Below are 18,291 nucleotides of genomic sequence, written 5' to 3' on the forward strand. Positions count from 1 at the left end.
GCGGAAAACAGGAGTGAGTAACATTTTCCACCCGGACGATTTACACTGTAGCACGCTGCCAAAACTTAAAAAGGACCCATGCGGCGAAAGCAGCAGTGTGTCCTGACATTAGTCTGTGGTTAATGATACAGTATTCAGAGTAATTAGAAAGGTTTAATAATTAAAATGTCGTTAGAGTCGGGCGGAGCGGCGCCCCCGAACTGGATCCTTCAGCACCCAGCGGTGAGTCAGAGGACCCGGGCTCTGCATCCACAGGGCTGCTGCTAGATCTTCCAAGAAACCAAGAAACCAATAAACAATGTTGTTTTCTTGTTTTAGTATCAGCAAATGAAGAATCTGGAGGTTGGGGACAGTGAACAGGTACACGGAGCCTTCCTTGCCTATATGGATCTTTCTGAGGGTGAGTTTGACAAGAATTTAGAAGCAGAAGTCAGCACTGTTTGTTTATTTGTTTCTTTCTTTTTTTGTTTGTTTCTTTCTTTGTCTCTTGACAATGGGGTCATCCGACAGGACGATAGTCAGGAATGATTTTTCAATTTCTTTTCACATTTATGTATTAATTAATTGAACTGATCAGTTTGTAAATGTTATCCCAACATTATGATCCATTAAGTTCACATTGTGTTCCTCTGGTTATTCAAACTAATTCCCCAAAACATGACAGGAACTTGGTGTCGGTAAAAGTAGCTCCTGCCCTGCTCAATATAGACCTTATTCACAGCAGCCATTTTGACATGAGATAGTAGGGTAAACACAGGTGTTACTAATGATATGAATTAAGCTTCTGTTCCATTTAGTGTAGCAGAGCCTTTCTGTCAACATGCACAACAGCAGCAGGCTGACCTGAATGGAACCGGACCTTAATCAGTATCATTGGTAACACCTGTATTTACTATTTCATGTCAAAATGGCTGCTGTGAAAAAGGTCTATTGTTAATTTCAAATCCAAATGAGATATCATTTTCGCCATCCATGGAATCAGTGCTCACAGTTCAGGGTTCCCACACATCCTGGAAAACCTGGAACAGCCTTGAAATTTAAAGACTAGTTTTCCAGTCATTGAAACACCTGAAATTTGTTTAAAATGACCAAATATCCTGGAAATAATCTATGTTGCCCTGGACATTTTGGAATATTTTTCAGGCCCTGATTCAGATGGAGGTGTGTATTTTGTTTGAATTCGGTGATATCTACCTATTAATGATCAAATTTACATTTGTTGTAATTGATAAATACATACACAGCCATTGCAATTGTATGTGCAGCAAACACTTTCACTTGCTAAAAGATTTCACTTTCTTCAAAATAAAATAAATTCTACTTGATTTTGAATTGTTACTAACGGGCTGTGGCCAAATTAATGTTACAATTAGAAGCAAACAATGCCACTGGGACCACTGTGGTGAGAAAGGCCAAACGCACCACAAAAGAGTGCTTACGTGGAGTGTCCCATAAACACTGACCACCCACCTCTAATGAACCTGAGATGAACCCTGGGAAATTAAAAAGGGAGGAATAAAAAATGGGTTAAATGTGTCAATACTTGGCCTATTGGTAAATTATATGACTGCTTGTGAAAAAGTGAAGAAAAAGTCCTGGGAAATGGTTTATTAAACAGAGTGGGAACCCTGACAGTTCTGACTCATCAGTGCACATTAATTACATAACCTGTAATCCTCTAATCTGTGTCTAGCACATGGAGAGTAATGTGCAAAAATAGGCCAGCCGGAGGAAAACAATAAACACGTGTTCTAAACAGATGAAGAGTTTATTCAGTGGAGCCACTAGTTAGGCCTTTCTCACTCTCTTACACTGTGTTTCTTGTTCTCCGCAGTGCGTCGCTGGAAAGAAGTGTCCTGTGTCAAGAGTCCTGAGCTGCAGATGGTTTTACTGGAAGGGAGGGAAAAGGAAGGAGGACCCATCCAGACAATTCTTCCGCTGCCTGTTCACCGTTCTCTGAGCCACAAGAGGTCTCAAACTTAGGGCCACCTCCTTCTTTTGATTTAAACGTTTTAACCACCACAAGTTGTCTTTCCCAAATGACCCAAACTGACAGCTTCCTCCTCTCTGATGTGCAGCATACGTCATGTGCTGGACAGAGGCTTTCCCATGCTGCTGTGTGCTGTAGCTTCTGACTCCACCCTGGTCTACCAGAGGATGACTGATGGGTTGGTGACACCCGACCCCCCTGTGGGACCCTTCCAGGATGTGGGACGCCGACAGCATCGGAAGAGACGGCAGCAGCACTGAGCAGCTGGAGTGAGAGGACACTATGGTGTTGTTGTGAACCAAAGATAAGCCTGTCTGTCTGTCTGTCTGTGTAAGCCGCTCCGATAAAAAGTCAAAGGTGTACTGGCAACGTGGCAGCAGGTGCAGATGGATGAAGCCACAGTGCTGTTCGAGGTGCTCTCAGTAAGAAACCTCTGGCTACAATCAACCAGTCTAGGGAGTCTAGTTCACTGGTTCTCAAACTGTTTGGCTACTTATAACCTTTGACCCCTTGTCACTGGTCTGTGGGTCAGCAGGTCAACCAAAGAGTTTTATTTGAATAATTTTCACATGAGCTACGAGTTAAGATTTTGCAGTAATTGGCAACATAAAAAGATATTTTTGTGTATAAATGCATAATTTATTTCCTGCTTTCCGAACCTCCTTTCTGTCTCGTAACCCCTCAGATTGGAGAGTTTAAGAGAAAACACACTGACAGAACACAGGCCTGTTCCCCCAAGCCTGCCAGTCTTTGTTTTATGCTTGCTCATAACAAGGTTGACTAAGTGCTCAGATGTGTAATAAAAAGTATTTTGGGTACATTACTACTAGGGCCTGACTTTTTTTCCCTGATACCTATATTGATATTTGAAAGTTTATAAAAGTGATCATCATGAGATTTCTTTTCATCATAATGACATAACATTAACAAATATTTTTGATAAGGGTCCCTAAAATTGTGACTGTAAATGACTCACATACACTGTTAGTCTGTGCATAATAGGCTAAATGTAAAGTTTGTCTTTAATCCTACATTTGTTTCTTTGCCTTTTTATTTTGTTATTTCCTCAACAGAAAATTATTTTGAAAGAACCCTTGACCGATTTGACAAACATAAATCGGTGTTATTTAAAGGTAAAGGCTCACAGAGATGATCAATAAATAAAGCTAACAGGGAGAATTTACTGTTAGTTACCTCCAGTTGAAAGTGGAAACAAGATATGTTGTGCCAGTGGGATAAACATAACTGTGTATATTCAGGAAGTAAACCATGAAGCTAGAAACTTTTCTGTCGTATACCCAGGGCGAGCAATTCTTGTTGGACTGAAAATCTTTGGGTCCGGTGTCACACTGTAAAAACAACCAACCTGGAACAGCTCTTTTTACTTCAGTCCATGTTTTGGATTTGAAGAGGTTCCAGGTTTTACTGCAGGAGTCAACGCCCTTTTTATTTTCCTGCTTCTATTTACTTTTCTGTTCAGCTCTTACCTTAGTTCAACACACAATTAATGCACCATCATGTAAGGCTGGATGCTTCAGTGACTAATTATGTACTGAGCTGTTTATTTAACAGTTGGAAAATAAACACATCAGTGCTCTCTGGTGGACAAACTGTTAATGGCCACACTGTTTCTAAATGACCTCAGTCATATGTATTTCTCTACTGTAATTTATTGTTTCTGAATGACATAAGCCAGCATTGATAATATCGGCCGGCAGGTGGTTCTGTCGGCTGCACCTCCACTGGTTGTATCAGTGTATTTACAGTAACACAACAGTGTCAGCTGTGTGGATAAGTTACTGAAAACACTTTTTATTTTTCTAGAAAAACAAAAAAAAATCAACATAGAAACTGAACACAACAACATAACACTGGTGAGCAAAATACATAATCATATTGTATGTGATTTTGCCAACCCTGAAGGGTTAACATGGGACAGATACTGAAGCAGGGGACATCAATAACCCTGCTGTGTGAGTGCATGAGTGTCTTTTTAATGGTGCAACAGTGTCTTAATGAGAGGAAGGACCACATGAGACAGAGATTAACACTTCAACCCTGAGCCTTATTCAACATAAATACTCTACATCATAGCAGAAACAGACATGGACAGACAAACACACTGTACTGACCAACGTACTGTAGAAAAGAGGTTCATACTGTGTCTTGGAATGCAGGAAGTTTCCAACGCGTGGCTTTTCAGGGAGGCATTCAACGATGAAATACTCAAAATGATGCAGATAGAGACGTTATTTTCACTTTGAGTCAATGTCCACAAGACTACTGGTTCCATCTGCTGCTGGAAATGTATATTTGCAGCAGTCTGAATGTTTCAAATGTCTACGGGAAGTCTCAGTAACAGCCATGTATATTGGACTTTCAGGACTTACCCAAACAGAAAAATAAAAAAGCAAGTTAAAATCCCAAGATCTCTGTCATCCTGTAATGGCTCCACTAAGGACATAAACTTAAATGTTCTCTCCCTTTGGGAAACCTTGAATATGGATAAATACTGAACCATCGTTCATTTTGGTGGTCGTTTCTCTCTTGGTTGATATATGAGCAGGAACTAAGGTTGTGATCAGGAGGGCAAGAAGGTGCTTGATTCAATCCATTTTTCTCAGGCAAGTACATACAAGGAACAGCCCCCCCCAGGCATGGTAACACATGGTACAGTCCATCTGGAGTGACAGTTCTTTCATACTGAGACTGATGGGTACGTGACCACAGTGCTATGTCATATCTTCCTCCTCTGAGCAGTAGTCCCGGCCCTGTGAACAAAACATAGGGATGTTAAAGGACCCCTGTGTAGGATTTAGTGGCATCTTGCAGATTACAACCCCCTTGCTTTCCCCTCCCCAATCTAGAGCCAGTGTTTGGTTTGTGTGTTCAAGGCTACTGTAGAAACATGGCGGTTCAACATGGAGGCCTCCGTAGAAAAGAACCCGCTCCCTCTGGAGATAAAAAAAAAGGCTCATTGTACGGTAACCAAAACACAACAATTCTTATTTTCAGCTGATTATACACTAATGAAAACATAACTATGAATATTATATTCCAGTTCTGCCTCCTCCTCCGCAAAGCTCAATAAAATTAGTATCACAATAATATTCTGATGTGTTGACCTTTACCAGAGAGAGCACTGATAAACAAAATATTTATTAATATTGGAAAGATATTAATGGAATAATGAAGTTGTCCACTTCTTATGCTTAACATCAGAACTTTAATAAACTATTTTGTTTTGATGAGAAAAAATATGATCATATCATCACAATACTGTAACAATCCACTGTAAGTTGATGGTATTTCTGAAATATCAACCAACCCTACTGGATAAAAACACAGATAAGGCAACATTGTGTTGACATATTTGGAGCACAGGAAGTTTGATTGGATAAAGAGACTCAACAACCTACAACAGTAAATTTTAGTATAAAATAATTGTAGCTCTGATTAATAAACATTATAAAATCTCTCCAAACTGTCAGTGATGAAACACTAAAGTCTAAGACTAATTTCTATTGTGGTCCTTGTTGTAAAGAAAAGATCTTTCTAGACTCATTACATTACACAGATGTTGAACAATCATACAGGGACAAATTCATGGTATAAGAGGCAAATTACTCACCATAAACAGCCTCAAAGAACACAGCAGAGTACAACTACAAGACATTTTAACTGATCTAAATTAACAAATGTGGCTCTGTCAACCTTACCGTTGCTTTCTTCAAGCGTGCACACACACATTCACACACGCATACAGTATATATAACCCAAAACTGAATGCAAAATATTTTCTCCAGGAGCTACTGAAAGGTTTTCTGAGACATGTAGGAAGCTTCAGACACAGACAAAGCAGTAAAGACTGGCAATGACATTTTTTTAACAAATCCCATTGCAAATATTCGTAAAAAAAAAAAAAAAAAAAAAGACTAAACAAGGTTCCCTAACAGCTGGCTACTGTTTAGCAAATGTTCCTAAAGCAGGAGTAAATAGTGCATTTCTTAGGATCTATTTTCAGTGGCGGATAAATACACAGTGAGCAGGGCAGTGAGTGTATGTGTGTGGGACATGTGCTACATCTGTGCTTATGATGGGAAATGTCACCCAGTGCCACAGTGGCTCATATATGTGTTTTTAATAGTTTATAGAGCTTTATGTTACATAGGAATACGCTATATGAGGCTTTATATACACTTATACGTAGAATCAATTCATTCAGTTTGTTATGCCATTTGTTGACAATGACAAAAATACAGAATAATACCAGCCTTATACTTTGACACACATGATGTGACTTAACTGCCCCTTGTGCCATAAAACAATGAAACTCATTCTCCAGTAAACCACTCCTCAGTTTCAAAAGATGGAGTCACACTGCGGCACTGTTAGTAAAACATGTAATAAACAATACTACTTTAAATAACCACGCTAGTGGAATGCACTGGACGTGACAGATTGAGGCTGTTTTGAGGTTTTATTATGTTATCTGCTGTGTCCTCACTCGGCTGGTGATAGGATTAATCTCCATTATGTCATTAAGCAAGAGCTTTTTGTGAAAACATAAAGTGATGCTCCAGTGACAGATTGTCTTTTTCTTACCTTTTCAATTTTCTCATCCAACATCCTGAAGAATTCCTGCTGACTCTCAGAGGAGTGGATGCTCCTGCAAGGACAAAAGATCCAGCAGATTAGAGCCCGGCAGCATAACTTCACACAGTTTTGAACAAAACAGACAAACACACGACTAATGCACAACATATAAATAAAGGTTAATGATATTGTAATAACAACAACAGAATTGTTTCAGTCAGCGGCACTTACAGAATCTTCCCATTTCCGTTTGACCCTGTTTCATCCATGTGTTCAGCTTTACCAAGGAGAGCACTTTTCTCCTGCAGGACATCCAAGCAAACACACACAATCAACCATCTGATCAAAATGTTGTCTTATGTCCCAATATTCAATTAACTAAGAAGTTCTACAGTTGCCTTATATTGTTTTGTAATCGTAAAATTTAATGCAGAGCTGCTTATATTAACAAATTGAAAAAAATGAGTTATCAGAAAATATCTATCTGTAAAAGTACTTCACATAACAAATGTGTCGTGTTAAGACACACTCCATTATCTTCCCGCTTTATTGTGTTAAACTGATTCCTCATGAATATGCAGATAGATGCAGCACGGCGCTGCATGCAAATGTGTCTGAATAAGAAGTTTACATCGTGGCTCATTTTGATTACAAATTGACCATTTTTACAAACAGAAGCCATCATAATATGCAGTAAATGTCCCTTTATAGTCAGAAACTAGAATACAAAGAGAACAATAGAGTCACGCACTGTGCTGTCCTGGCCGTCCACTCCGCCCTCTTCTCCACTGATGTACTTAACTTTCTCCACTCCTTTCATCTTGTACTCATCTGTGACAGAGTGGGAGAAAGAGAGGCAGAGAGGAGCACATCTCCTCCTATTAATACACGACAGCAGACGCTGGCGGCTGGCACGCAGAGGGCGAGCCACTCACAGCCACTCTGATCGGCACAATCCTCCGGGTTAATAGTTCTCACAGTTCAGTACTTGGCAAAGTAATTATGTGCTTGAATTCTCACACTGGACTAAATCCTCTCTTAACAATGGTTGGCAAGCGGCAAACACATGAGCTGTCAGCCTGATTCTCCTCTTTTCTCTGCCTCTCCATCTTTTCTCTCACACATTCACAGCCCCCTCCCCTGTCTCACTCCCACACATTTAGAAAGGAGGAAAATACAGTTCTAACACATCTAATGCTGCCCAAGATATTATTAGTGTAGGTTCACTTTATTATTCATCTGTAGCGGTTTTAACAACTATAACAATAATTAAATTAAGTGAAATAAAGATTAGCCTGCATTTGTGCTGTCAGGAACCTGCGATGTCTTACAGATGATGGTATCACCATGTACAGGTGTAACGGTTTGTGTAATAAAGCATGTATTTAGGGTTCAGTTAGGACCTGACAGTTTGTCAGTTAACAACTGTTAGTCCATCCCAGCACTTTTAATCGCTGCTAACCATTTTCCAAAGCAAATTAAGGTTTAATTTATACAGTGTATTATTATCATCACAACTATTATTATTTTAAGCACAACGTTTCTGCCTCATTTGACCTTCAGTTAAAGGTCCAGTCGGTAGGATTTATGAAGGAGAAACTACAGTGGCTGCAAAATGGCTCTAGATAAGGCAGATTGCATTTTTCAGGCCAGTGCTTTGTTTGTCCGTTCTGGGCTACTGTAAACACATGATGATTCAACATGGCAAACTCAATGGAAAGTGACCCACGGCGTCTGTAAATATTATAGTTTATCATTCTAAGGAAACACAAAAACACACACCTATATTCAGGTTATTATTATATTATATTATTAACTAATTAAAACATATTCATGCGTGATATATTCCATTTCTGACAATAGATCTTCTTAAATGTTACACACTGGACCTTTATTATGAGAACTGTGAAAACTTATAATAACTTATAATACTCATATGGCAGAGCAGTTTTTTTTACATCCCAACAACACTGACTAATGATTGCTCATAGCAGATATTTGTGCTTTTTTGGTTCTTCTTTTCTTTACAACACAAAAATGTTGCTGTTAAAGAAATATAACATATATGCTGTATTTTGATATAAATGTATTTATAAAGAGAGCTGAAATTATTTAAGTTGAATAATCAAATAAAATCAACAGAAAATTAAACAGCAACAATTGTGATCAGTGAAATTAAATGCCAAATAATTACTGGTTCTACCTCTGTTACTGTGAGAATTGTTAGTTGTGAGCACTAATTAGAGACAATCCCAGCACTACAGACCTTTTTTGCAGCAGCCATTTTGACGTGACTTGATACAAATTAAGATTTTGTTTAATTCAGGTCAAACAGAGTCAGTGTGCTGCTATTGTGCATGTTTGCTCCCTGGAAAGGCTATGCTACACTAAATGGAACAGAGCCTGTGTGTCAAAATTCTTGATTATTATTTATTTTGAATACCCACATTAACGTCAATGTGAGCTATTATTTAAAAATCCAGGCATGGCCTTCAGGAACGAATCACATTGATGAGTTGTGGCAAAAACCTCACATTTTAGAATATAAAGGAAGATAAACATCATCTGAACACAAAGGTACATGGGAAATAAGAGTATCAGTGTGTTCAGTAAACAGACTGACCAGACAGGAGGTCCCCATTGCTGTAGGCTTTATTCTGGCCCTCCTCACCGTTGGGCACGGCAGACACCTGCTTGGCAGAGGTGCAGCCCATCTCCTCCTCCTCAGCTGCTCTCCTCCTCACCCCTGAGCATTACAGGCACACCTGGGGGCCGGTATGATGGTTAGATATGTGTAGATATCAGGAGTTGACAAACTTATACTGTGAGCAAGCAGAAAGATCACAGTCAGGCAATCTGATAAATGTTTTGTCCCTGGGGAAATCATCTGAGGAGCATCTGTCCTTATGATAGAGCTCCAGAGCGGAGGAGAGTGTGGTCCTTGTAATTACTACAAACCAAAAGGGATACACTCTGAGAGGAAAGAAAATAAGACATTTATCAGGGGAAGAAATCCCCTGAACTCTAGGAATTACTATTTTTTTAATAATCAATTAGTCATGAAGCGCCCCACCCTAGAATTAAAGCACACGGGCATCCCAATATATTATTGAAAAGACAATAAAATATATGGTTGAGCCGGGCTGTGAGTCACGCACACGCCGGACTGGGAAAACACCAATCAGAACGTGCGCGCGGCGGTGCCAGCTGCCCCGCAACAATAAGGCCTTTCAAGCTGTTCATGATGCCACTGTGCCAAGCCGCCGGGTCATTTCTATTAGTGAATGGGGGTTTTCTGTGCAGCTCAGGGGATTAAACTGTAGCTGCGTACAAGTGCTCCCGTCTCCGCCGTTACATCGGCATGCAGCACTCCCGGCAATATGGCTAACATAACTGTGCATCAGACCGAATGACCTGGTAGCGTTTGGCATTGTGCTCAGGAGGATGCGGAGGGATTGATCCCCATAGGGTATGGATGAGCCTAAACACTGACCGCACAGCTGCACAGTCAGCTGTTCCGCACACATCATGTTCTCCTCCTCACTGCTGGCTTTCATTCGTGCATTTGTGTAGAGACAGGCTGCAGCCCATAAACGGTGCATCACTGGGCTCTTCCATACATTGTCAGTAGGAGAGCGCATAGGTGAGAGGGAAACGCAATCCCAGTTAAAGCTGCAAAAATATCCACAATCGTCTCATTTCACACCATCGCAGAGACACACAAGGACCAGGGCTGCTTAAACAAATAAAAACAAAAGAAGATGCGAAGAGAGCAGCCATTCCACGGCCAGCAGGAGACACGATATCACATATAGGGAAACAAATAAGCAAACAATAGATTGCAGAATAAACGTACGGCGATGGGGCAACGTTACCTTTCTGCTTTGTCCATGGTTTTTTTGGGGGGTCCTTCCTCTGGTTTCAGTTCAGAGAGGATTCACTCCAGACGGAGGACCCAGACACACCGCATCTGCACCTCTCGGCTCAATACAGGCATCAGCAGTCGAGATGCAGTCAGTCCGTCTGCCAGCTGTCTGGTCGGACTGCTGGAGCTCATGGCCCGATACACTCTGTTAAAGTGAGAAAATAAACAAGCGAGTCAATCAACAGATTCTTTTTTTTCTCCAGAAATTACAGTTGTGTTCGGCACAAAGCACACTTCATTCCGCAGACAGTCTCCGGAGCGTCCTACCTCTTTATGCGATGGAAATTTGACTACGAAGTTGCAATTTCATCAGTGTCCAGTCGGGCCTCATTCCCCGGCGCACCATGAACTTCCGGCCAGCGCATTCCCTCTGCATCATCAAAGTTGACAGCAAACACTTAGAAAGTTTCTGAAGTTCACAGTCTCCGGTAAACCGACAGTGGACGTCCATTACAATGACTTCTCTGACGATGATCGCCCGTGTGGCGGACGGACTGCCGCTCGCTGCGTCCATTCAGGAGGATGAACAGGTATGAATGAGAGCTAGCTTCCTCTGTAGCCTCTGTGTGTTTGAACTGTACACCAACAAACAACAATAACAAGATTAATGACTTTATTGGGACATTGAGAAACGTGTTATACAACTATATAATCCACGAAGCAGCAGTTTAATTTTATTATTTAAACTAAAACTTCTTATGTTTAATGTCGCGTTACGTTAACAATAAGACACAATAACATACTGGTACTTGTGTGTACATTATTTTACTGAAACGAGTTGTGAGAATAAAAGAAGAACATATTAAAAAGTTAAATATGAAACAAGTAGTTTATTTTTTACAGACGAAACGTTTGTAAGAAGGTTTCAGGTGTTACATCGTATTTGGTGACCCGTCGGATTCTGTGACCTGCAGTGTGAGAAGAAGTATCGGTACCATAATACAGAAATACTTCATTTCATCCTACATTTTAAAACTACTTAAGTAAAGTTATGTTAGTATTATCAGATAATATATTTACTTAAAAGTTCAAATTTTACATAAAATCCGTCTATTACTATTAAATAAACTATAAAAACAAAGTACATTACTGATGATGATGCGCAAGCAGCATTTTAGTAAGTCAAAGCCCGATTTAATGCAAAATTACTTTAAGTAAATTAGCTGGTAGTACTTATATACTTTTACTTAAATGCAGGATTTTTACTTGTATTTGAGTATCTTTACATTGTCGTGTTCATACTTTTACTCTGAATACTGAGATGTGAGTATTTCTTTCAACACCACAGGTCACAGAATCTGATGGGTCACCAAATACAGTGTAACATTTAACACTGTATAAATAAACAATAAATGTAACATTAGCTCCTTCTTCCAGAAAGCAATCATTTTACATTCAGCTGTCAAGTTTTTAATCTTTGGCCAAAAAATATTATATAGTCTTCTGACCATTTGAGTCATTTTTTTTATCTGAGTGTTGCAACTTTACATATGGCTGTTTCTGCTTATCTTTGTCAGTCAGGAAGAGACCTCCAGCACTACCAGAGTCAGGCCAAGCAGCTGTGCCGTAAACTGAATGCGCAGAGTCCGGACCGCTGTACCCTGGAGGCCGGGGACATGAACTTTCAGTAAGTTACAGGCATCAGAGTGTATATTCTCAAAGGGGAAACCCAGACTAAAACCTAATTCACCTCACTTCTGTAATATTATATAAATATACAGGTGACGTTTAGGTTGAAACATATCTCACCAGGCATCAGTGTCATGAATTAACCATTGATCTGGACTGAATGTTTCTTGTTTTCAGCTATATAATAGCACAGGGTGTATGCTACCTGTTCCTCTGTGAGGCTTCATTTCCCAAAAAGATGGCTTTTGCATACCTTGAAGACATCCACAGTGAGTTCTATGACCAGTATGGAAGAAGGGTGCCCACAGTAACGAGGCCGTACTCCTTCATCGAGTTTGGTAAGACTATTTCTGATCAAGTATATTCAAGAAACATTGTTTCGCTCTCTGCAGAAAGAACAAAATCCTCGACTAAACATATACATACATTGTTCCAGACACATACATCCAGAAAACAAAGAAGTCATACGTTGACAGCAGGGCCAGGAGGAACCTGGGCAGTATTAACACAGAGCTACAGGATGTCCAGAGAATTATGGTGGCAAATATTGAGGAAGTTCTGCAAAGAGGAGAAGCTCTTTCTGGTAAGTACAATAAGAAAAACAGCCTGGGTACCTGCACAAAGCATAAAGGACAAAATACCAAGAACAGTTAAAATTCATACTACTGCCTTTGTGAATATGGATTTTCTATTCAGTGTCAGTGTGTTAATTTGACTTACAGTAAATGTTGTGGGCAGTTTGTGGTGATGTTTTGGATTACATGATATTGTAAGGCATTCTTGTTTAGTTTGTAAATCTTCTCAAAGCTAAATGTACATTTATTGTTAAGAGCATTTCCATTTCAGCTTGATATGTATATTTTCCTCAGCTCTAGATACGAAAGCCAGCAATCTGTCCAGCCTGTCTAAGAAGTACCGCAGCGACGCCAAATACCTCAACACCCGTTCTGCGTATGCCAAGGTGGCTGCTGTGGCGGTGTTCTTCATCACACTCATCATCTATTTGCGTTTCTGGTGGCTCTGATAGACTCTCAAACAAGGACTTTGACATAAGGGAGAAGATGTTTCTAAGCATTTAAACTAATCCTGTTACATTTCTGTTGGACACCAGGGTGCCTTAAAAGGGTCATATACACTCTATCCCTACTGAAGGTACAAGTTCTTTCTGTGCTTTATCCAGCTTTGAGTTATGCTACATACACAGTATAAACTGAGCCATAGGTCTGCGGTGGGACTTCTCTTTGTATAAAAGCAAATACTTCATGGTGAGTTCGTGGTCCTCTGTTAACTGGAATATTAAGAACAGGGTTTTGATGAAGGAATGTTTACAATGTTACACACTGGCTTTAGGGGTTTCTGTCAGAGTTTCAGCATTAAGGAGAAAACATTTATGCATAAGCAGAGGGTTTGTAAAAAGTCTTAATACTGTGATAAAAGAATGTTTATTGTTCAAAGTTTACATTGTAACAAGTCTTACTGAAAAAAAATTAAATATTTATCAAATTGTAAGTTTCTATCTTACAGCTGCATTCATGACAAGTTGTGTTAATATGAACAGAGAGTGACAGTCCTTTTATGGTACACACACACACACACACACACGTATAAACCAGCATTTCCATGGTCACATACATACTAACCCTGTGAAACCAGCTGAGGTTCACCCAAAGAACACATAATGCAGAGTCACAACTGGAAGCTGTTCTGTACAACCAGTGTGATGGTGGAGTGGCTCTGCTGGTAAAATGAGGAGGAAACAACTGAGTGTCTGGTGGCTGAGCAGGTTTAAAGTAAAGAGTCAAATGGTGACACTGATTGGCACAACAATGAGCCACCTGACCCCCAGAATCAGATTTATTCTGGTTGATCATCAGATTTTATGCATCAGAAGACAGGTGTTCTGTGAATCATGTTAAGTTTGGAAGAGCGCTCCTTCTGTCCTTGCGCAGATAAAACTTGTTGAGATGAAAGCATCTCATAATTTCCAAGTTGATATGTGATTCAAGCTGTTGACTCCTGGCCAGTAGAGTTATTCACTCCACAGTTACAGGAGCAGAGTTCTTGTCCATTTCCTGTCCCCGAGGGTGATTGCATGAATGTTGTGCAACAGACTTATGACACCAGATCAAAGTCATCCCTCTGTAATAGAAACATAGTGGTCAGTTGCATAACATCAGCATTATGCTTCAGTCCAGAAAATGATCAATCACACTTGATTCAAACACCAGATGGTCATTGCTTTGAGACTAAACAATGACATCATTTTTACTACAGCGACTGTAGGATGAAATATTTGAGCAGAACCTGCAAACTGACTCACCTCATCATTATAATTCATGACATGCTGCTTGATCTTGGAGGAGTCCACCCAAGTGACGAAATCTTCCATATTTCTGAAAAAGTAAAGTTTGATCACTTGAGACGCTTGTGCACATGTATCTGTACCATGAACTTGTTCTGTTTGTGCTGAATGGACAGTTTGCATAAAGTGATGCAGAACAAATTATGAGAAGACAAAACAACACGTGGACACTGACCTTGTGACTAGAAACGCCGGGTCTGTGACGATGTCTGGGCCAACACGCACATCTGAGACCGAGTCAAGGACAATACTGCAAAACTATTTCTACTCTAGACAAAACTAACTCAAGAGAAATTCAAGATATAAAACTTCACTCCCCCCAAAAAGATACTGTGTACTGTGAACAAGGAGAATACACATTACAATATAAGACATTTTGTGGGCATCATCTCTTGCAGTAATGAAGGATACGTCCTTGTTCGATGAAAGTGATGGCTGTCTTCAGGTTCTGAGCCATACGAAGGTTCAACATGATGCTGGGCAGCCTCCTCCTGCAGGAGTCACACAGGTGAGTGATATATGGTCGCAACCAAGGCATCAATTGGGGTACAACGTGTTTTGTGGGAGGATTTACCTGCAGAATGACGAAGCTGTGACTTTCTCTGTGAGGGACAGATTCTGTTTGGTGGGGAGGAGACCGATACTGTACCTTATGTGAAGAAACAATAAAAGGATCAGTGTGATATTGTGACTTTAAAACAGATCAAGACTGTAAAATACAAACAGATACCACAGTATGTCCGTACAGGAGTCTGTACCATGAGCTCAGCTTAGTCCGGCTCTCTTTGGGTTACCTGGCCTCACAGAGCCATAACCGCTATCACAAAGCTGGTTTCCCATCCAGCTATGAGCACGTTCATGTTAAAGATAACAATTAATTACAAATAACGTCATTAGAACCATGAGTGAAGTACTTAATATGACAGGAGATGAAACGAGATTCACACAAGGTAATTTGGTTATAGGTGAAATGTCTTAAATATAATCACATAACTAAATAGAATAAGAGGCTGTAGAAACACTAAAAGTAAGGCAACATATATGTGCAGGAGTTTGTGCTCTTTTTGTCTGATGATGAACAAACTAGTGTGAATATGTGATGGAAATGTGAGTTAAAAGTAATTGAAGCTAACATCTGATAAGGTCTATCTCAGTGGTCCCTAACCTGGGGGTCGCCAAAGCTTCATGGGGGGGTTGCCAGGCCTTCTTGATTTTAAGGGGTATAAGAAAATTTAAAAAATATACACAGCAGGCCTATATCTCAGCATTTCTGTAAGGAAAAAAATTGTCTGATAGAACAATGGCCAAGGGTTAGGGACACGAAAACACTGAATTTGTCCAAAAAGGAGCCTCTGTATAATTGTTGTGTATGTCACTTAAGCAGTGGTCGTCAGTTTACTAAATGATTGAAAATGGTCCCTTAAGGAAACAGGTTGGGAACCACTGCTCTATATGACCAAATGAATAACCTTCTGATTATTATTTTCCTAATAAAAGTCAATGGAGGGTATAGTTTTTATTTCCAATGATCATCACAAAGTCAACTGATGTTATTCTGAGCTGCAGAGATGGAATAAGACAGATACCCCAAACAGAGCTGGATAATCTCACTTGTGGTACAGGTCGAACTGTAAATGCTATCAAACAATATCACACAGAGAGACTCACAGTTTTTCGAGGAGTCGATGTGAGCTCTGAGCTCTGAAGCCATCTTTCTCATCCAGGTCTCTGATTTTCTGGGCCAGATCTCTGATGTTTCGACTCAGCTTGTTGTACCTGACACACACAGGAGAGAGAAACACTACTGTTATTATACGTCTATAACCAATACTCCAATACCAGTACTCAATATTCTGGGTATGAGTATTGTTGCTCTTATAGAACATATGAAAGGCTGGTTTACACAAATTACACATTATACAGGTTTCAACAGTCTGTATAATCTCTAATATCTGGTATTTAGTCGTAGTGTAGCTAACAGTATGGAATAAACGGAGACATATTTTTGTTGTGAGTTTCAACGTAACTACTACTCTGGATGTAAACATCTGCGTCGTAAACAGTTTTTGATTCAGACCTACAAATCGTAACCTAGCCATATGATTCATGTTGAAGGAGTATCTTAAACACAGCAGGGCAGTCAGTGGTAGCAGGGCAGTTAGGGGTAGCAGGGCAGGGCAGTCAGTGGTAGCAGGGCAGGGCAGTCAGTGGTAGCAGGGCAGTGAGGGGTAGCAGGGCAGTCAGTGGTAGCAGGGCAGTCAGTGGTAGCAGGGCAGTCAGTGGTAGCAGGGCAGGGCAGTCAGTGGTAGCAGGGCAGGGCAGTCAGTGGTAGCAGGGCAGTGAGGGGTAGCAGGGCAGTCAGTGGTAGCAGGGCAGTCAGTGGTAGCAGGGCAGGGCAGTGAGTGGTAGCAGGGCAGTCAGGGGTAGCAGGGCAGGTGCAGGGCAGTAGGGTAGCAGGGCAGTGGTGGTAGCAGGGCAGTCAGTGGTGGTAGCAGGGCAGTCAGTGGTGGTAGCAGGGCAGTCAGTTGGTGGTAGCAGGGCAGTCAGTGGTAGCAGGGCAGGGCAGTTAGTGGTAGCAGGGCAGTCAGTGGGGGTAGCAGGGCAGTTAGTGGTAGCAGGGCAGTCTGGGGTAGCAGGGCAGTCAGTGGTAGCAGGGCAGTCTGGGGTAGCAGGGCAGTTAGTGGTAGCAGCGCCATGGTGCTTACTTGGTGTAGTCCTCCCTCTTCTCGATGCGAAACCTCCGCAGCACTTTGACCTCGTGCAGGTTGTTGTCCACCTCCCAGTTAATGAAGTCCACCTTCTTCAGCAGCTTCTGCTCGTGGTGCTTTAATTTACGAACCATTTTTAAAACCTTTCACTAACTAACTCTGAATTATTTACGAGGCAGACTCGTTCCCATGCGAGGATGAAGAGGGGAACACAGGAAACACGTGTTCTTCTTCTTCGGTGATAAATTCAGGTCGAACGTGAGGTCAACTCGAGCTACAGCGACACCTACCGCGTGTCAACGTTAAACATCACTGCCCCCTCATAAACCTCTTTGTCACATTAAAACATTGTATCTGCAGTTTGTACAAGTCTCACAATACCTAAAAATACGAAAATTCAATAAAGAAAAACTTAGATTAATAAGTAAAAAGTAAAAAAGGAGAAATGATTCTATATAAATTAATTTCTAAATTATAATCTTAATCTCTTAATCCTAATAAAGGGCTTTTATGTCTCTAAAGTCATTATCAGTGTTTCCAATTTAATTCACAGTATTTTAAAAATGTATTTCTCACTACTTTATTTAGAACAAATAGGTTCAAAGCGGCAGGTAACTTTTATTCAGATCAAGCAGAAGATGGAGCCTGTACATTTAGATTTGTGGATGTGAATGATCTGCAGCATAAACCACAAAGAAATCTCTCAATCTCCACTTAACCCAATATAACCTAAAAAGTCCCATAACCCTCTCACAGAAACTCTTTACAGCAGCTGAGATTATGATTTGTGAGTTTGTTTGTCTTTCTTGTCTAAAACCCCAACAGATTTTAGAGACAGCTGCGCGAGTGAACACTATTTAGACAATAGCTTATAATTAATTTGGATTTTGGTAGATTTATTTATTTTTCTTCTATTAAAAACTGTATATAGTGTACATATAACTCTAATTTTTCTCCATATTTTTTCATTATATTATTAAATATTAGATATATTTATAATGTGTATTTCTTTTTTGTGTTGTATCTGGAGCTTCTGTAATAATTGAATTTCCCCAGTGTGGCATCAATAAAGTCCATGTTA

At 40.3% G+C, this 18,291-nt stretch overlaps 4 protein-coding genes across 4 annotated transcripts; 2 read left to right on the forward strand and 2 right to left on the reverse strand.

The window, feature by feature from the left end:
• The first annotated feature begins 21 nt into the window (after positions 1-21).
• On the forward strand, positions 22-3,021 carry tsen15 (TSEN15 tRNA splicing endonuclease subunit). Its single transcript, XM_051399543.1, has 4 exons — positions 22-222; positions 319-400; positions 1,835-1,970; positions 2,079-3,021. The coding sequence occupies exons 1-4, from the start codon at positions 166-168 to the stop codon at positions 2,248-2,250; spliced, it is 447 nt and encodes a 148-aa protein (XP_051255503.1). The 5' UTR covers positions 22-165; the 3' UTR covers positions 2,251-3,021.
• A 761-nt stretch (positions 3,022-3,782) lies between these two features.
• On the reverse strand, positions 3,783-10,605 carry zgc:55943 (uncharacterized protein LOC406337 homolog). Its single transcript, XM_051399800.1, has 6 exons — positions 10,462-10,605; positions 9,210-9,351; positions 7,338-7,417; positions 6,818-6,888; positions 6,596-6,659; positions 3,783-4,761 (listed from the first exon to the last, which is right to left on the reverse strand). Exons 2-6 carry the CDS (start codon positions 9,298-9,300, stop codon positions 4,723-4,725), a joined length of 345 nt encoding a protein of 114 aa, XP_051255760.1. The 5' UTR covers positions 9,301-9,351; positions 10,462-10,605; the 3' UTR covers positions 3,783-4,722.
• A 294-nt stretch (positions 10,606-10,899) lies between these two features.
• sec22ba (SEC22 homolog B, vesicle trafficking protein a) lies at positions 10,900-13,649 on the forward strand. Its single transcript, XM_051399064.1, has 5 exons — positions 10,900-11,041; positions 12,029-12,138; positions 12,318-12,478; positions 12,577-12,723; positions 13,010-13,649. Exons 1-5 carry the CDS (start codon positions 10,967-10,969, stop codon positions 13,162-13,164), a joined length of 648 nt encoding a protein of 215 aa, XP_051255024.1. The 5' UTR covers positions 10,900-10,966; the 3' UTR covers positions 13,165-13,649.
• imp3 (IMP U3 small nucleolar ribonucleoprotein 3) lies at positions 13,564-17,444 on the reverse strand. Its single transcript, XM_051399318.1, has 7 exons — positions 17,208-17,444; positions 16,171-16,278; positions 15,077-15,151; positions 14,914-14,993; positions 14,678-14,729; positions 14,461-14,533; positions 13,564-14,279 (listed from the first exon to the last, which is right to left on the reverse strand). Exons 1-7 carry the CDS (start codon positions 17,342-17,344, stop codon positions 14,253-14,255), a joined length of 552 nt encoding a protein of 183 aa, XP_051255278.1. The 5' UTR covers positions 17,345-17,444; the 3' UTR covers positions 13,564-14,252.
• Between the last annotated feature and the right edge of the window lie 847 nt (positions 17,445-18,291).

Source organism: Dicentrarchus labrax, unplaced genomic scaffold, assembly GCF_905237075.1.
Source record: "Dicentrarchus labrax unplaced genomic scaffold, dlabrax2021, whole genome shotgun sequence".
Lineage (NCBI taxonomy): Eukaryota > Metazoa > Chordata > Actinopteri > Moronidae > Dicentrarchus > Dicentrarchus labrax.

What these genes read in the sequence shown, in the direction of transcription:
- tsen15 (XM_051399543.1), top strand. Translation starts at nt 166, where the DNA reads ATGTCGTTAGAGTCGGGCGGAGCGGCGCCCCCGAACTGGATCCTTCAG. An exon ending in CTATATGGATCTTTCTGAGG is followed by an intron (nt 401 to 1,834) that starts GTGAGTTTGACA and finishes TGTTCTCCGCAG; the next exon opens with TGCGTCGCTGGAAAGAAGTG. An exon ending in CGTTCTCTGAGCCACAAGAG is followed by an intron (nt 1,971 to 2,078) that starts GTCTCAAACTTA and finishes TCTGATGTGCAG; the next exon opens with CATACGTCATGTGCTGGACA.
- zgc:55943 (XM_051399800.1), bottom strand. Translation starts at nt 9,300, where the DNA reads ATGGGCTGCACCTCTGCCAAGCAGGTGTCTGCCGTGCCCAACGGTGAG. An exon ending in AACGGAAATGGGAAGATTCT is followed by an intron (nt 6,660 to 6,817) that starts GTAAGTGCCGCT and finishes TTGTCCTTGCAG; the next exon opens with GAGCATCCACTCCTCTGAGA. An exon ending in TGGATGAGAAAATTGAAAAG is followed by an intron (nt 4,762 to 6,595) that starts GTAAGAAAAAGA and finishes TTTTGTTCACAG; the next exon opens with GGCCGGGACTACTGCTCAGA.
- sec22ba (XM_051399064.1), top strand. Translation starts at nt 10,967, where the DNA reads ATGACTTCTCTGACGATGATCGCCCGTGTGGCGGACGGACTGCCGCTC. An exon ending in GTACTCCTTCATCGAGTTTG is followed by an intron (nt 12,479 to 12,576) that starts GTAAGACTATTT and finishes ACATTGTTCCAG; the next exon opens with ACACATACATCCAGAAAACA. An exon ending in AAGAGGAGAAGCTCTTTCTG is followed by an intron (nt 12,724 to 13,009) that starts GTAAGTACAATA and finishes TATTTTCCTCAG; the next exon opens with CTCTAGATACGAAAGCCAGC.
- imp3 (XM_051399318.1), bottom strand. Translation starts at nt 17,344, where the DNA reads ATGGTTCGTAAATTAAAGCACCACGAGCAGAAGCTGCTGAAGAAGGTG. An exon ending in CATCGACTCCTCGAAAAACT is followed by an intron (nt 15,152 to 16,170) that starts GTGAGTCTCTCT and finishes TCTTCACATAAG; the next exon opens with GTACAGTATCGGTCTCCTCC. An exon ending in ACAGCTTCGTCATTCTGCAG is followed by an intron (nt 14,994 to 15,076) that starts GTAAATCCTCCC and finishes TGACTCCTGCAG; the next exon opens with GAGGAGGCTGCCCAGCATCA.